The 17561-nt window shown below is 45.4% G+C and overlaps 1 protein-coding gene and 1 long non-coding RNA gene across 4 annotated transcripts in view; one reads left to right on the top strand and one right to left on the bottom strand.

The window, feature by feature from the left end:
* The window catches only part of arhgef10la (Rho guanine nucleotide exchange factor (GEF) 10-like a), a 56676-nt gene that overhangs the window by 10085 nt on the left and 29030 nt on the right, over nt 1-17561 (bottom strand). For all 3 annotated transcript variants that reach the window (XR_007484657.2, XM_049734071.2, XM_049734072.2), the window contains 3 exons: nt 14585-14685; nt 9594-9715; nt 3584-3670 (listed from right to left, as the gene is read on the bottom strand). Coding sequence is in view for 2 of the 3 variants with exons in the window: in XM_049734071.2 (XP_049590028.1) it covers nt 3584-3670; nt 9594-9715; nt 14585-14685 (310 nt within the window). In the remaining variant the exon portion in view is untranslated. The remainder of the gene's footprint in view (nt 1-3583; nt 3671-9593; nt 9716-14584; nt 14686-17561) is intronic.
* Nucleotides 1223-15778, top strand: LOC137840777 (uncharacterized). Its single transcript, XR_011087801.1, has 4 exons — nt 1223-1503; nt 3065-3149; nt 10001-10199; nt 15541-15778. It is a non-coding gene; the product is annotated as an uncharacterized lncRNA (long non-coding RNA).

Genomic DNA, 17561 nt, shown 5'->3' with positions numbered 1-17561 from the left:
TTATGTTGACAGTGTTATTCAATAATGTTCAAATAAGAGTGTTCAACGTATATCCACTGTTTATCGGTCAATATATCGGTATCACCTTAAAAAAAACATCAGAAATAATCCAGGAGGAAAAAAAAAAAAAAATTACTCTTAGAATGTTAGCAGTCAATTTTCAAAATGTATTTTGCTGCTTTGGTGGGAACGGTGTGTGTTCGATTGGACGGCCTTCACCAGTCAGCAGTTAAAGGAAAGCAAAAATATCAATTTTGATTTTGTCATTTACAGCTGCCGGCTGCTCACGTTGAATGTTAAACACGTACGTGATCACTGAATACATTCACAAAGTCGTCTTTTTCAACCGTGGGAGAAAAAGCTCGAGTGAGCTCTGAAAAAGGAGCTGTGTTGCTTAGCAAGTTTGTAAGGTCAAGAAAGAATTGATCGCTGGAGTTTTTTTTTTTCACAACTTCTGCTGACATTTGGAAGTTTGATGGTCAAGATGGTGTTGGTGTTAGATCAAGGTTGCGCGGTCATATTAATCAAAACTGTAAACCGTGAGGGAGGGGCTCTCGCACGTGCATTGTAAAACGGCTGTTGAATTTCTGCCATTTTTCCGCAGTATTCTCAAATGATGAAAGCTTTCGAGGCCACTGACGCAAACTGCGCCGTCTCTTGGGACCTGGAAGTCCACGTGACGACGTCCGTATCGCATTTAGGAATCTTTCCTGCGCGACGCCTCGGCTCGCGAGTGAGCCCTTCTCGACGGGGGGGAAAGCCAAGATTTGTTCCCCCGCCTAAATCACATCACGCCATGGCGACAGGAGCTAAATATAGTCTTTAGCCCCTCTCTTGCACACTCACCCTTATTTGCATGCAATCATTTGTTTGATTTGTATCAGCGTGCGGGATGTGGACAGGAGAGATCCCGTGGGCCCTGGAGGATGAGCCAGAACAAATAATGCTCTGTTGAACAGGCCGGGAAGAAGATAGCGAGGACTTATCTCGCCGCGAGGGGCTCAAGAAAAAGATGGTTTCAAGTAGCGCCTCTCCACCTACACGCTCCTTCTGCCTGCTCGCCCGCCTCGCAAATTCACACGCTCACGTTTCCCCCCCTCGTGACAGCCGGCGCCACGTTCCTGGCAAAGCGCTCGCCACTCATTTAGGGAAACTAGCGATGTGGAGTCATGATCTGGAGCCCGTCCCGCTCGCCGCTCGAGGGGGAGGGAGGCGCTTCCCAGATGCTTTGCCAGCTTTAATTAGATTGCTTTGGAGAGCAGGGCGGGCGACGGAGGCGCATGAGAGAGCCGGAGACGAGGGTCACCAGTCGTCGTCTGACGCTTTTTGGCCTCGCCGGCGCTCATTCAACACACACTAATGCAAATAGAAAACAAAACGATACTGAGAGAGAAAATATGCGCGACTCGCAGGGGGTCGGGGCGCAGACTCAAAAAGGTTTCATCCTGAGAGGCCACCAGATGGCGCTGAATCGATGCTGACATTTGCAACGACAGCAAATAGGTGAGCTTTCCAGAAGAAAAGGAGACTTTGCAAAGGCTGAAAATATGCGGGGCTTACTTGCGATGCATTTGAATGATTGTTACAAGTTTGCACTGCTACTTCTTAAAAAAAAGATTAAAAACAGCATACTGCATCATATTATGGAAAAATATAAATCATGACAATAGTACATTTTGTAATATAACAAAATCGAGAGGTTTCTTTTTAAAGTAGGAAATATTCTGGCACACACACACACAATGCCACTTAAGCCACGTTGATCACAAACGAGACTTCATTTTAAAGCCAAATAGGCGGACCTCCTGACGTAAGGCACTTTTAGCCAATGAGAAGCCATAAAAAAAAAAAAAGCAAGGACAACCGCCTTGGTTATGTGTTCCGATGCCTTCGTTGCACTTTGAAATGACGGGAGATGTATGCTAAAGAGTGGCGGCGGTGTTCAAGGCCGCGGGCTGCCTGCACGCCGCGTGCTTCGCTAGTCACAAAGGAAAGCCACAGTGTGGCATTAGGAAAAGCATTGTGCCCATTAACAGCTGCTTCAGCGAGTCTATTAGCTTGGCAAATTACAAAGAGAGGGTGGCGTGTGGAAACTCATTAGCCCAACAGCATGATTGCTTGCGTCATTTTCCCGCGAAACAAAAAAACTGACTACAAAAGTCCGGTCGTTCAACCTGTGACCTCGATGACTCAGCATCGACACGGACATGAAGGAAAAAAAGCACACTTTGGTATTCTTTGTATTGATGGTAACAAACTAACAAATCAAGTTTTTCAGCAAATAGCTGCGTCCGTGTCCACATACAAAAAAAAATAAAAAATCTATCAGTGAGTATTCTAAAACACATGGAGTGCAAAGTATAGTTGTGTAAACGTCAATATTGATCGATCTGCAAATCGTCCTCGACAAGCCAAGCCAGATGAGGCAGCAACTCCCAGCAGAGCCGAGATGGAAGAAGCTCCCGATTGGACGTTCAGGGCTTCATTCATATTGCTCTTTGATTTTTTTACGAGCCGGCGCGAGCGAGCCTTTGGAGTTATTGAGTGTCAAGACGACACGCATGAGAGTCAGGACGTCCCCAAAGTGGCCTGGTTAGAGATGGCTCGGGAAAATAACACCTGTTTAGGGAAATCACGGGGCCGGGAAGTTGTGAGGACACATTGCGCTTGTCTTTCAGGCCGGGAGAGGTTGAGGATCTGCCAAAACCCGGCTGGCCATTTTTGATGAAATTCTGTCGAATGTGGTTATTCTTGTCTCATATTTTCATACCATTTTCAAATATTTCCCGTCCGTTCCAAATTATATTTGAGTCATTTTGTTCACGGGGTAACTTGACGTGAGCGTCTTTATCCTTGTAAAAGTGGCATCAATGTTTCGAATGAATGATGGCACATAAGCCATGAAAGTGAGGACACTGTTTGCTCATGGCCTGCCTACGCCAGCTTTTGCCACTTCCTGGGCCAAGAGAGGATTACCTGATCAGCTGCCCACCACAAGCATTCCAAAAATAAATACTGCATTATCTCCTTCGTTCCCTTTGTTAGCCTTTCTTCTTCTTTCCAGGCAGCTGCAGCTCAACTCCCACAAGTCGGCCTGCGTTGTGATGTGGGCCGGCATGCGCTTGGAAAAAGACTCGGCAGCACATACGGTAGCTACAACTTTCATTCATGTTATCCCAACTCAGTTTCCTAGCAACATCTGCCTGCTCTTTGTATTTGGGCTTGCGTTTTGACTCTTACAATGTTACGTGAGCACACTCCAAACATCTTGTTCCCGTATTTCAATGAATGCAGATGCCATTAATCTGTTCCAGCAGGCTGAGCGATGGCCCATTTTGCTAGAAATTGATACGAGTCATCCTTAAGTCAAGGCACTACTTTTAGAGTTCTATTTTTCCAACGTGAATGCGAATGAGAAGAACGTAGAGAATCGTTTCAAAAGTAATGGCGGTAGGGTTAAAGTGGAAACGATTATGGAAAACAGTAGAAAGTGGATTCCTTTATCTTCTCATTGATTCTTGGTGTGGAGTGTATACGGGTGTGTGTGTGTGTGTGTGTGTGTGTGTGTGTGCGCGTTACTCACCCAGAGGAAGCCTTGAGGTAAGGATGTGCTGGCTGCTGAGAAGCCCAACACTGCACAGTGAGCAGGATTGTGGATGGCAGCTTCAAGCTACAGGAGACAAAATCAATATTGATTTCTCATACATCACTTCACCACTGTTTTTTTCCCCCCTTTATTTTTTCCTCCTTCCTTCTTGTTTCCAAGCTGTCTCGCTGCATTTTATCAAAGCGACACGCACATTGGCGCCGGGCTCTGACACTTTCCGCAAATTCGATTTGGTTCAAAGCTTCAGATGGGCCTTTGCTAAGGACTTTGTTATTCTGTGAGTGACTGATGACACTCCAGCCTCGTTGGAGGGCAACCACACGTTGAAGTGACATCAAAACTGGCAGCGGGAGTACAAGACAGTAGGGGGCGATATTTCGATTCCACTTTAAAAGTCGCAGTACAGCGACCCCCGCACAAATTTTCGCGTTTTGCGGCCGGGCTTGGATGCTTACATCGCAAATACCGGGGAATCCCTGTAAATAATCGCCGTAACAAGCCAAGAGTCGGCGGCTAATCTTGATTTTAAAGAAAAAACTCTATCTGCACTGAGCTGATTCTTGTGATTTTCAAGTGTCAAACGTGGGCCATGCAACAAGCGGTGCGGCTAATCGGCGGATTGGGAGGTGTCCGCCTTTCGCTGTCGTCCCCCTCACCGGTCAGCATCAATCACAGGTGATTTATTGTCCCCGGCAAACAGGGTCCGCCCCCTTTTCTCTTCTCCGGGGTATATTTGTAAACAAAAAAGGTCAACGGCTGCTGTTTTCTCCATCCATTACGCCCAACAACACCCCCGCCCCTCCCAACCAGCAGCACATCATCACTGCCTGTCTCCATCATTAAACACAAGTGGACTTTACTCCTTCCTCCGGAAAACTTTTTCAACCTCTCCCCTTATGCTAGTACTGCAGCACATCACAAGAAAGGACGTTTTTTTCTTTTGTTGATTAATTACCAGCCATAGCAGTGGACCATATGGAGGTTGGGGGCACGAGAGCGACACTGCAGGGAACCGGACCAACGCCTTCCACTGGAGTTTTATCAGCCACGTGAGAATGGCAAATAATTTTCCAAAGCTCAAATTGCTTTGTTATGTTAGTAGTCCCCGGCGTATGTGTGCTGAGAATTGTGTGACTAGACTTTTCAATCTGTCATTACAAGGCAATGACTTGATGGATGGAGGGGAACATGAGAGCAAACGTAACAAAAAGACAAGTTCAAGTTTTGTGCTCGAGGACCAAATTTATGGTTGCCCTGCAGCACCCCTGCTGCTACTCAAAGGTCAGGTGTGCTACCTTGCTCATTGTCTCATTTATTGACCTGTGTTTGAAGCAAAAAGCAATCCCACCTGACAATGGGCACAGGTAACTAGTCACGCCAGAACGTACAAAAAGGGGGCTGAAGCAGGCAGCTAATTATTTGTCAATGTGACGAGAGGGCAGCCCCGCACGTGCCAATGAGCCGAGACCCCACGGTTTTGCCCTGCCCGTTACCCTGGGAGGGCGTCGGCCCATATGCTGGAGACAGGTGCTTTGCAGAGGAGCTTCTCAGGGAGACGAATGTCTATGATTAGATTCATTGCTGCGAGCCAGAATATCCATTCATCCATCCCACCATCCATTTTCTATAGTCCTTAGTATTAGGCTCGTGGCTCAGCTAGAGTTTATCTCAGCTGAATTATGGCAAAAGAACACCCAAACGGTCGTCAGTCCGTGGCAGGGACCATGAGGACAAACAAGCGTATTCAGACTGATGAACGATTCTTCAATGAAGCTAGCATGCATATTCTCATTTCCACTGTTTTATTAAATGGCAATTGACCAGTGATGGCACCCTCGCCTTCCCCGATGGTGCCGCCGCCATCTTGGGGCTACATGCAAGACTTGCATTCCAAGAATTCCACAAATGGCGAGCGCAACATTCGCCAGTGACATGGCAAAGTATTGGGGCCACATTAAGCTCCTCAAAAATGCAACAAATATGTTTATAATGTGTTTTTTTATATATATATAAAAAACAGAGAGTAGACAATGAAAGGAAAATGTCATTTCTTCTATTGTGAACGATGTACGATCGGCAACGGGTCTTTCCTTCACACTGCACGTTGCTGGCATAGCGTGACCAACAACTTTTGTGGTAATTACAAAAACATTGTGGGAGCAATTAAGTCCAATTTTATCATTTAGCATGGCACACCTCATGGCCCGCTAATGAGCGGCAACTCGGTGGTCGCATTAGAAGTTCCACTGGAGCATACCGATGCGTTTTGTTGGCATATTTTTTTTATTTTTTTTTTATAATCCGTTCGCCTCACAGACAGCAAATGCACACACAGCTGACAGTCGTCACGCTGGGCCGGCAAATTGTTGTTTGCTCATTACGGTATGACCGATACGTGAAGCTCCCTAATGAAGCTCACGCAGCGAGGCGGCCAGCAGCAAGGTTGACGTTTGTGATTTGGTCATTTGGGGCGCAGACAACACCGCCACCTGCCCATTCAAATTTCGAGAAGGAGGCCCGATGGGGCGGCTGTCAGCAACGAAACGGGCTGAAAAGCGTGCTAATCTCACTGGAGATGCCAACGAGGCCATTTTTATTGCCAGTAAACGCGATGCAAAATTTGCCACGCTGTCGCTATGCACATTCGGAGATTCCCATTTTTCCGAAAACAAGTTCAGTTGGGCCCATCGTACACAGATGATTGTCTTTGTTTTGTCCCTGCCTACAGCACTCTGCAATGAAGCTCTCCGACTCAAGACTTCCTTGAAGGCCTCGTTCCACATTGTTGCCTAATTAGGGGGCAGGAACGGCAGCACATCATCATCTTTAGACCATTTACATGCCCCCCCTGCCCTCCCCTCTGGGTGGACAATTTATTTAGACAGGGAGTCTACTAACTCTCGGAGGCGCGGCTAAAAGCGTCTCTGAGCCAGTGTAATTGGAACGCTAAATGCCACGGCAACTGATGAGGTCCTCTGCACTCTACATGCAATTAAATAACTTTTTTTTTGGGGGGGGGGGGGGACTATTGGTGGGCTTTGGCTATTTACAACCTCCGTCCCAGAATAAAGGGGGTTCATTTCAGGGCGGGGAAAGTTGACATGATTCCAGTTTGCAGTTAAAGCGAGAAATTACAAAGAGGGGTGGGGGTGAGGATGGAATGACTTCGTCATTAGAGCTGCCATCACAGTCGCAAATTAAAAATCCCAAATCCAATTCTTCATCCCTGCTCCAGCTGTTTAGTGAATTAATTAAAGATTGAGTTGCGCAGCGGGTTGTGATGACGTGACAATATTTGCATGATGATGGCAGTGGAGCTTCGTGGGATCTTTATTGATGCTCTTTTATTTCAACACACTGTAGGTTTTCATGTCGGTCGTGAAAATCTGGATTTCAAGTCAAACTTTGTTTTCATTTGTTTGATTGCCAATTGAAAATGGAAATGGTGAATGATAAACAAGGGGGACGCGAGCGAGAGTGCGGCGTATTAAAGATGAGGAAGGAGGAGGAGGAGGAGGAAGAAGCGGGCCAGCAGCTTCCTAATCCTGATGCAGCCCAAACCGGTTTGTCATTGAGCACTTGAAAGCGTACATGATGAACCCCTCCACACACACACACACACACACCCTCCCGCACCCCGAGGTATTAGAGCAACGCTGTCATGGCGGGCCCGTCCTCGCCTAATGCCTCATAAACTGAGTCGGGCGGGAGCGTGTGGGGAGAACATGAGCCTGCACTGCTTGTACACTCTGTGCAGCTTTGGATGGCTGAAATCTTTGAAGAGTTTCCAAGGCAGAGGAGGAGGCTCTCCGCCAAGGAATTTGAAAGTAGCAGCTTCCTCCAGTAAAAGCAGACATTTCTTTAAACTGATGGAATCAAAAAGCGACAGCAAAAGAAATAAAACCTCTTTGGATGGGTTAATGATTTTGCTGAGCGGACAAATTGTTGCCTTTCTGGAGCTTTTTCGCACTTTATTTGGTTTACTAGTTCGTGTTTGACACCTGTGAGTTAGAATGCTCAAAATGAATGTTGGCGTACATGAGGCACTCTTGCTAGTGCAGTCCATGCCGCAGTCATGTTCTTTGAAGGACCGCCCCCGCCCCCTCCAAGCCCCAACCACCTCGGTCCCTCCGGACCCATCTGCCAAAGATGTCTTCATCACTCAAAATGGCAGCGAGTGTAGAGAAAGCAAACGTGGACTAAAAAACAATCAGCGTGCGCCGGCTCTATTAGCGGCGATAACGCCGACGCAGTGTGAGAAAGTTTGCGAGCGAGGGAGGGAGAAAATGAAAAAGATAAACGGGGAGTCCGTCTGCTCGGGTCCCACTCAGCACCGCTGTGATAAGGTTTATCTGCGCTGGCAAACAAGTCGGCCCGGTCAGCCTCTCTGGTGCCGCTTCCCGTTGTGGGTCGCCCATTTTTTGGTGCCATGGCAAGATTTGGGGCCACGTTGGCCTTTTAATATCAAATGTTCTCCTTTGTCTTCTTATGTGAGTTTGCCTGCCAGGAGGCGCTGGATGCGGGGTGAAGAGGTGGGTGCGTCCCAAAGGTGAAGAAGCACACAGAAAGATGGAGACGAGGTGGGACGGGTGGCGGGAAGGGAGAGGAAGGGGGGGGTCAGTGCTTCTGCTGCTGCTGAGTTAAGCCCCTAATCAGCGTCTCCTCTGCATGAAGGGCTTAGAGTCACTCCATTTAATGCCGGCTTCTCTTTAGTCAAAAATTGGAAAGTAATACTGCCGCTAACTTGCTGGCACACGCCCCCCCCCTCCCGTCCGCCATGTTGACGTGCATATTGTGCAATCTTGCAGCTGCACTCACGTGAGTCTGTTCGCACACGGAACCATGGCTTCTTATCATACTCTCGACGTTGACTTTATATTAAACATTTGTCAAATTATTTAAACCTCCAATTTCTAAATATTGAGAATTACGTAGTACACTTGCGAGAAACTGGAAGAAATTTTCACTTCAGCAAAATTCCCACATTTATGCATTTATGCCACGTTTGTTTGCAGTGGACTTTTGGACGCTGATCTGTTGCCATGGTAACAAAACCTGCACTTACTATTGGCCACCACCCCCAAAACAAGCTAATTTCAAAATGGGGTCTGTAAAGTAGAATATATAATTCTTGATATTGGAGTACCGTATTTTTCGGACTAAAAGTCGCTCCGGAATATAGGTCGCATTAGCCATAAAATGCACAATAACGTGAAAAAAAAACATATATAAGTCGCTCCGGAGTATAAGTCAAATCGTATCTTTACAAACAACACGCGAGTATCATCAGCCGGATGCATCTCATAAGTTGACAGTTTGGCGCCGGCAACTGTGCTCAGGTGTTTCATTTCTGAGAAGACGAGCGGAACCCCGCTAGAAACATATTAATTGACTCATCGCCGCTGCTTGCAGTCAGGTGGAACGCACCTTGGTGGGGATATACGTCTGGCGAGGAGTTCTGGGAGGTTCGGACTGATGCCTCACCTACCTCATCTAACCTTGGCCTCCCGCTCTGCGGTGAGGCGAGGCGAGCAGCAGACGGCCAGCGTAGAGCTCTTAATGGAATGATGAGACATTGATTTACGCTCGGATGTCCCGCAGCCATAAAGATAATTGTGTGATCGCTTTAGAACATTCTTCTCAGCTAGCTGGAGTAATTTGACTACCTGCCTGGCCTCATCCGCTATCAGCCGCCGACTTCCAGCATAACCGCATTAGTCGGCTTGACAACGTGCTCTAAAATATCACTTTTCAGGGCCCCACAAAGTCATTACAAAGCATTTTGACGGATTTACGGAAGCACTCCCGCAAGTGTGCCTGTGGTTTTGTCTGATCTATGCGTCCTGACAGCGTGCAGTACGAGTGCTGGACTCAAGTCACATGACTAGACTGGAGTCAGACTTCAACTAGTTCAATCTTGTGCATTATATACACAGATTTTGTTAAATAGTAAAAAACATTGAATAGTGGCGGTTATTTGACTTACCTTCCTCTCGGGGGACTTGGTAGCGAAAACGGGCATGTGACAAGCCAGAAGCGGACACCAAAAAGGTGTTGTCGTCTTGTCCTCGTGCTCGCCATACAGCCAGCCGGGAGAATTTTCCTCGCCTGAAAAAAATGCAAAGACCAACGTTAAAGTGGGGGTGCTTAAAAATCAAAGGATGCCAGAGCCACTTGGACATTCTTTCCCCTCTGAACTGGTTACCGTATTTTCACATAAATTACAGAATGGACACTTGTTAAGATCAGAGGGATTAGCAACTGAGAAAGCAATTTGGAGGCGGCCATTTTGTCACTTGTTGTCGACTGCAATGGTGTTTCTTTTCATTCATACCATTTCGGCACGTTCCACTTTATTTCGTGCTTCATATTGTTTGTGTCTGACTTTTTCAGGATGGGCCCACTGAGATTTTTGAAGTCAGGCTTCAGGTGGATATCAGTCAAGTAATCTTTGAGGATGGGTGGAGTTCCTCCCTCAGCGTACTACGGGAGCTGGTTCTCCTCTCATCCATGAAAAGACAGCTTTGGAGCGTCCGCGGCGGCGGGCGGCAGCGAACACAAATTAGCCTTGACCTTCCATCTTCCCAACCCGGTAATGATGATGAATAACAGTAAACAACATTAACGAGCCCACACGCAACGGCAGGTGTCCTGTCGACGTCGTGCATGGAAGATTTGTTTGTTTTTTTTAAAAAAGAAAGGCCACCTTGGTGCTTTTCTACTGTGATGTAACTTTTTCAAGACAAAAAGGGTCAAATACGTTCAAGGGGGGGAAAAAAATGAAAGAAAAACACCCAAAAGATTTTTGTTTACTGCTACTTAAGAACGTACAGTGCAAAGAACATGACCCGTGTGCACCCGTGGACAATATGGTAAGAAAGCATCAATGCTTTTTCTCGTCAACATATTTGCTTCACAAAACGACTGCATGGAACGATTGCACGCACGCACACATCATTGTGATGAGCATAGATTTGCCATAAAGACGGCCTTAATGTCAGCCTGGTGGTAATTACCGGATGCTTGCGTGACCTCGCGTGCCTGCAGAGCCATAACAACCAATCAGGAAGTGTGCCATCTAATTAGAATTCAATGGATGCATTATTTAATGTTATTTGTATTAATATTTTAAAGAAAGAAGAGCGCAGCCAAGGACACACGGCTAACCTTTGGACGCTCACCCGAAAATCAGCATTTTCTTAATTGGGGGGACACACGCACATACTTTGGCCTTAATTGAACAAAATGCCCCCAATTAACTTAATGTGGAATTTCTCTGCAAAAGTAGTCAAAGTCAAGGTTATGCTCGCACATGCGTGAAAGCGTGTGCAGAGACACACACATGTGAGCCACGGAATTTCCATTATATTCTAATTGAATGTACCACCGTATTTGACAGACTATAAGTCGATTTTTTTTTCTTGTGACTTATACTAAGGTGCGACTTATAAATATTAAAATTAGAGCTCCGATTGGAAGAAGAAGACGAAAAAGAAGAAGTCTTGGTCCACGGAGACTTATGCGAGACCTAAGTAAGTGGACGTGGTGGAAAACTCTGAATATTAATGATGGTAAGCACACCTCCGATTGAAACTTTTGCTGATAACGATTAATTTGCACAGCAGAATTTTTTCCGTTAGCCCCCCTCCCTGCTTCGCTTCGACACAAAGGCCAAAGATATGGACTAATTAAATACACCAGTGCAATTGATATTTCAGCACGGATCAATGCGAGTGCGGGATCTGTTAATTAAATCTTTGATAATGTTTACTCATCATAAACAGTTGCCACGTTTGAGCACGGCGAGATGGATGGGGGAGTACAAATGGGGAGGCCGCACACATTTGATAATCGCAGCCGTTTGACAAGGCTTTAATTTCAGGGCTGTGCAAACATCTTTCAGGCGCACGGCCGCTGAAAGCCTCTTTTGTTCTGCCGCCTTTAATGCTCGAGAGGACGAAAAAAAAAGTTGAGAAATGAGTCGATTCATCGAGCAGATATGCGTCAACTCAACAAAAGAGGACAGATGAGTGTTATACGCGGGGTTAAGCCGATGTGTGGACTGGCGCGGTCGCTATGGTAACCTGGCAATATGAACATAACAACGCAGATGACAAGAGACCTCGAAGGCCACGTGGGTGCCGTGGATTTGGCGGATGTCGGCATGGGGCAGGTTATTGCCGAGTGAAATTAAGAAAGAGTGTCAGTGTGCCGGCGTGTGTTTTAAAACTTTAAAAATGTATCACAAAATATGTTGCGGAAAAAATCCATATTTTAAAAACTTTTAAATGTGAGGGAAAAAAAATGAAATATTTTGAGGGGAAAAATGAAAAGGAAAGCCAAAAATGCACAAAGCTCATTTGCATAAATATTCACATTTAGCACTTGCGGCAATTTGGCTTTCACTACAACACTCGTCTTTTGGGGTCGAGCTTGATGTGGCAATATTAGCTCCGCTGCTCTTGGCAAAAATACTCCAAATCTGCCCACATAGCGACGGCATCTACTCCATTTTGCCAGGATATGGAAAGTCGTATTTTTCCAAGATCAACTCGTAACGTTATGTGATATTAAAGTTTACCAAGGGAAGAAAATAGTACATTTCAAAAATACAACTGTATTTTCAATATGACACCTTGAAAGGTCACCTTGGGACTATATTCTCTCCCAAAAATGTTTTTGTTCTTAAAAATAGAGAAAAATTATTACTTCTGTAACAATTTCTCTTGAGATTCATCCGTTGTGATTTGTTTCAAGCTTTGCTATGGAGGATTCTAGAGATACAACTTATTTGGAGGGTGCTTGGTTATGCAATATTGCGGTCTATAAAAGCAGGCAGCCGCGGGCGAGCCCCCCCCCCCCCCCCTTCCGACCCCTCCGTTCCCCACAGCGAGGCTGATTGCATGTCTCAATCATCCCAACAGCCCCTGTCTCTTGTTTCCCCTCCCATAATGCCTCAGCCTCACCGCCGAGACCTCGACCCGGCTCGGCGGGGAAGCCATTAATTACGCAAGAGGCAAAGCCCGTTAATTAGGCAACGCCTCAGGCTAGTTCATAAAGAGCCCTGGAAAACAGCGGTGGCGTAGTGCGTTAACGCCGTCACGTCAGCTTACAATCAAAAGGCTGCACTTAAAAGCACACCATATTGGTTTGGGAAGTCACTAACATTATTCGCATTTTTATAATTTAATTGAGTACTTGAATACGTCCTCAAATTCATCGAAATAAGAAGCGAGCGTCCTATTTTTTTTGTTGTTGTTGTTCTTGACACCATTTTGTTTTTGCCATCTAATGTGAACAAAGTTTTGCCTTCATTTGAAAGAGTTAAGAAAATTAACCAAGACGACAGGTTGTAACATTTCATAATTAAACAGTCACGACGTTCGGATGGCGGCTAATGTCGTTAAATGACAATTTAGCCAGAAGCCTGCCGCAGGGGGTGCGGCAATCTGCTCTTAATGGCCCGCAGCGCTGATATAACCTTTGACCACAGTTTCTTGACGCAACTTTCTGCCGTTCAAATGCGTGATGGATGAAAGTCACCCACAAAGATTTGAGGATCAATTGCGGCGCTGGTAAAAAAAAACAAAAAAACAAAAAGCAAATATATCAAGCAGATTGTCGAACAAACGACGATGGCGAGGAAAGCGCTGTGACGGCACACCAGCCGTGAAATTGAATCAACCACTCCCTGATTGTAATTACACTTGCTTAAATGGGAAGGCAACGTGTGGGCGTGATACAATTAACGGCGAGATGACCAAAGCGGCGCTGATTGATGTTCAAGAGGGTTTCTGGTCATTTCCTGGAAACATGAAACCTTTGAGACGCATTTCCAACAACATGATTCAAAATTGCCTTAAATTGTAATTGCAGAGTACTTCTGCAGCATTTTGAAAAAAAAAAAAAAAACTTACTTACAAAAAAAGAAAATTAACAATCCATGCTTTGTATTTTCTCCAAGGCCTTCGTCTTGATTTTCCATCTTTTCGTTGACTCTTGCTTTTAATCGGAATTTGTTTTGCAACATATTTACCAGGTGTGTGAATGGCGCTTAGCAAATGAACCTGCCTGCCTTGCCTTACTGAGTGACATTGAAGTTTAAAAGCAGCTGATGGGGCAATATAAAAACTCATTTGGGCTGTCATTTTATGAAAGGCATCTGCCTTTTATTTCCTGACCACAAGGGCGGCACGCTTGACTGGCGGTTAGCACGTTTGTCTCGCACGCTTCGGAGGTCAACAGGGGTTCAGAAAACGGGTGGATAATTAATAACATGAACTTTATTCTCATAAGGTTACGACATTTTTAGCCTGGAAAAATACATCTGTGATGAAAAGTACTTATAAGTCATTATTCTCATAAGACTTTTTTTCCCTAGCGAAATATGAATTTGTTTTTTGCAACACTACTTTTCATTCCCTTGATTGCTTAAGTGGTGCCCGGAAAGTTTGTATCCACGGCGACCTGAAATGATTTTGCCGTGACTGTGCAGTTATTTTGACACGATTCTGGCGTCATTTTGTCTGCAACTATCCCCCCGTAGCCACACGCCGTGCTGACGCCAGCGCCCCCGTCGAGCTGCCTGCTGCTGGCCTGATAAAAAGGTGGGAGCTGCGGGGAGCGGGGGGGGCCGCGACTCGCCCGAGCGCTCCACCGGAGAGCTTGCAGATGTGCTGCAGTGAGTCAAGAGCCTGTGGCTGCCACCCGAGGTTGGCATTGTGGATCAGGGGCGGGGGGGGGGGGGGGGTATTACTTTGCCACCATTTTGTTGCATCTTGGTATCAAGGAACTATGTTGACATGAGTGAAGGCTTTTCAATTCAATTTTCAATGTCACCACCTCGTGGCAATTCAAATCTTTTATTTTGGGGTAGGCATTAAATCCTGCCTGATTATTGTTATTTGGATGTATCATAAGTAGGTTGCATCATATGAAAAATACATTTTTCATGCCTGTGTGTGTGCTTCCACCTACGTTGCGCAATCTTGGCCAAGTGCAGCCGGTTGACCCAGGAGATCTTGCTGAGCGGGTTTGGCGTGTTGAAGACCACCATGAAGCTGACGGGACGACCGGACCTTCAGGAGAACAATGACAACAAGACAGGTGATTTTTATCCACATTTGGAAGAGACTTGATTTGCCGCTTTTGCCAGCTCCCCAGACTTGGCAAAAGTTGCATCACGTGCAAAGGGACAGCCACATATGGATTTTTGATTTGTAAAGGTTTTGTTTTTGTTTTGGGAGATCCAAATAAAGGAGAAGATGCCGCCCCTCGTGACGTCATGAGTTTGGGGGTCTGCCAAGTAGCTAAGAGTTGCAGCTCAGACGGCCGAAGGTGGCCGCATGCGAACTCGCTGAGAAAAGTGTAGGTATCTATAGGTAATAGAGAGATAACCGGGGTCCTGGACCACACTTGGCTGTCTTATTGATTTTTAAAGGCACACAAGATGCTGCCGTTAGATGAGGTCAGAGAAGCGTGTTCCCTCGCTATCGATCATTCTTTCTTCGTTGAAGAAAAAAAGAAAAGCATTGTGTTGCTTTCAAAGCTTTTGTTCTCGGTGCTGACAGCTGGCTGAGATAATTCACAACATTTCTATTCGGTGACACTCTCATTCCATGTGCATGTCCAAGCAAGAAAAAGTTTATACTTGGAAATAGACAGAAATAAATGAGTAGGAATAATCCCTCGCCGAGCAAAATGTACAGATGGCGCCGGTACCCGCCACAGATCAGAAGATTTCACAGGACGACAACGGCCAGCGTGTCGGCACAACATCCCAGCCGTGCTGGATGACAGACGCTCATAAGAAACAATCGCTCATTAATCTGTCTCTCGGGCATTCATGCCGTAACCGGGACAAACTGCTAATGGAAGCCGAGCCATACATTAATAATGCACTCTCTGTAACTGCGTGATTTTCTTTTCGGCAGATGGATTGACAAGCAGCCAAAGAGCGAGCTGGCAAACTCGACGTGGGCTAAAACAAGACAAAAAGAGCTCTTGATGTTTCCGCTGTGATTTTGCCGCATCTCCAACTTGAAGACAAACACCTCCACCAAATTTTGGCCTACCTTTCTCTGTGGTTGTTTTTCAGGAAAAGTTTGAAATCATTCCGTAAACCATTAACAGGTTTTTCTTTTCAACTACAATACAACGATTTGTAATTAAGGATGGAATTATAATATTGTTTTACTTTCATATAACAATTAGGTGCAAAAACAAAACTCAAAACAAGGTTAAGCATCTCAGATTTGCGTATTGTTTGTTTGCCAGGACATTTCGCCATCAGGCACTTTCCGAGTAATTGCGTATCCCGATTTCCAATTATTGTGGTGCCTTGATAAACAATAAACCAAGTCCGCTTTGTACAGCGAAAAGACATTTAAACGTTTCACGGAAAAAGCTTTTTGGTCTGAGCACGCCAACGTGCCCGTGTGAATGATCAGAATGGTACCAGCTGAAAATAAAAAAGCTGGACATCACAAGGACGACTTTGATGGCAAGAAGAAAGCCAAAAGGAGAGATTTTTTTTGTGCGAGGCCGACAGGTGGAAAAAAAAATACATTTTTCATTTCATGGGACTTTAAGTTTAATACACAGAATTTTCTGTCAGCAGGGCAACTGCTGCATGCTTGTCACTCCAAAGTGCCCGAGTGCGGGCAGGTAGTCGTCATTCATGGCAGCTTGTGACAATCACGCATGGGAATTGGCCCAAGGTGAAGGCACACATGCACGCGTGTGTGTGTGTGTGTGTTGCATTTCATCATGAGCTAGGAGCCCAACTTGACCTTGCAGGTCCAAGTCACCTAGCGGCTCTCTTGCTTGTAACGCTAACAACAAAAATCGAGTGAGTGAGCAGATGGTCGTGGCCATGAAGAGATGTGCGTGTGTAATTAAAGTTTGAAAGTGTTTTTGGAGCCATGGAATTATGGTGGTGCACCGAGAAGCCTCCGATTCCATGGCCCGGTCCGTGTCTTTTTTCAGGAGCGTGACATCTTTAACTGGTGTTTAATGGCGTCGGAGCACAAGTGACCGGCGAGGCCACAGCACTCAGCGCTCATCATTTTCTCACACAGCCTTCTGACCTCTGAAAGCGAATGCCTTTTTTTTTTTTTTTAACTTCAGGTGTCTGTCATCTATTTTTAACACTTGGAAAACCAGTTAGCTATCTTTTGTCGATTCCCGCATCTCCATTGCTAATTAATTTTTGTCATCATCTACTCATCTATTTTTTTATTTGGCACCAGTATCAACATATTGAACGTTTCAAAAATATTTTTTTCCAAAACAATCCAATACTGCATATACTAGTTACAAATGCACAGGGTCCGGCAAAATGATCTGACACATTTGTAGGTTTAATAAAATGCAAATAAATGAAACAAAATGGCATTATATGTACTTTTTGAAAATAAAAACAACTTTTTTGTATTTTATTAAACCTACAAATGTGTCAGATCATTTTGCCAGACCCTGTAGTTTGATAATAAACATCATTGATGAGTATATACAGAATATCCTACCTAAAATTATTTTTCTAACAATAGCTTACAATGGTTTTGTAATAATAATAATAATAATATATTTACAGCGCAAAACTACATAAAGGGAAGACAAGAGGTTTGTTATTCTCCATTGCATGCCAATTTGTTGTTGTTTGTCTTTGGCACATGCCGTCTCCAAAAAGAGGTACCAGAAGATGACAATGCAACGGACAAGCACAAGTATCATTCACGCCATTTGCTGTCTAAATATAGCCAAGGCAGTTTGTGAAAGATGGAGAAGGAGACGGAGGGGGGCGTGTGAGGGGAAACGCAACTGCTCACTCAGTTGGATTCTTTTTCACAACAGCTCCAGCCCACAGGGCCTGCGATGTGATAACGCGGCCTCTGATTGGATGATTGACAGCCGCAGTGCATGCGCGCCACACTGGCGGAAGAGATGAAGGCGC

The sequence above is a fragment of the Syngnathus scovelli genome, chromosome 11, assembly GCF_024217435.2.
Source record: "Syngnathus scovelli strain Florida chromosome 11, RoL_Ssco_1.2, whole genome shotgun sequence".
NCBI classification, from domain to species: Eukaryota; Metazoa; Chordata; class Actinopteri; order Syngnathiformes; family Syngnathidae; genus Syngnathus; species Syngnathus scovelli.
Note: the sequence above shows the minus strand (reverse complement) of the source record. Positions and strands in the feature narration are given on the sequence as shown.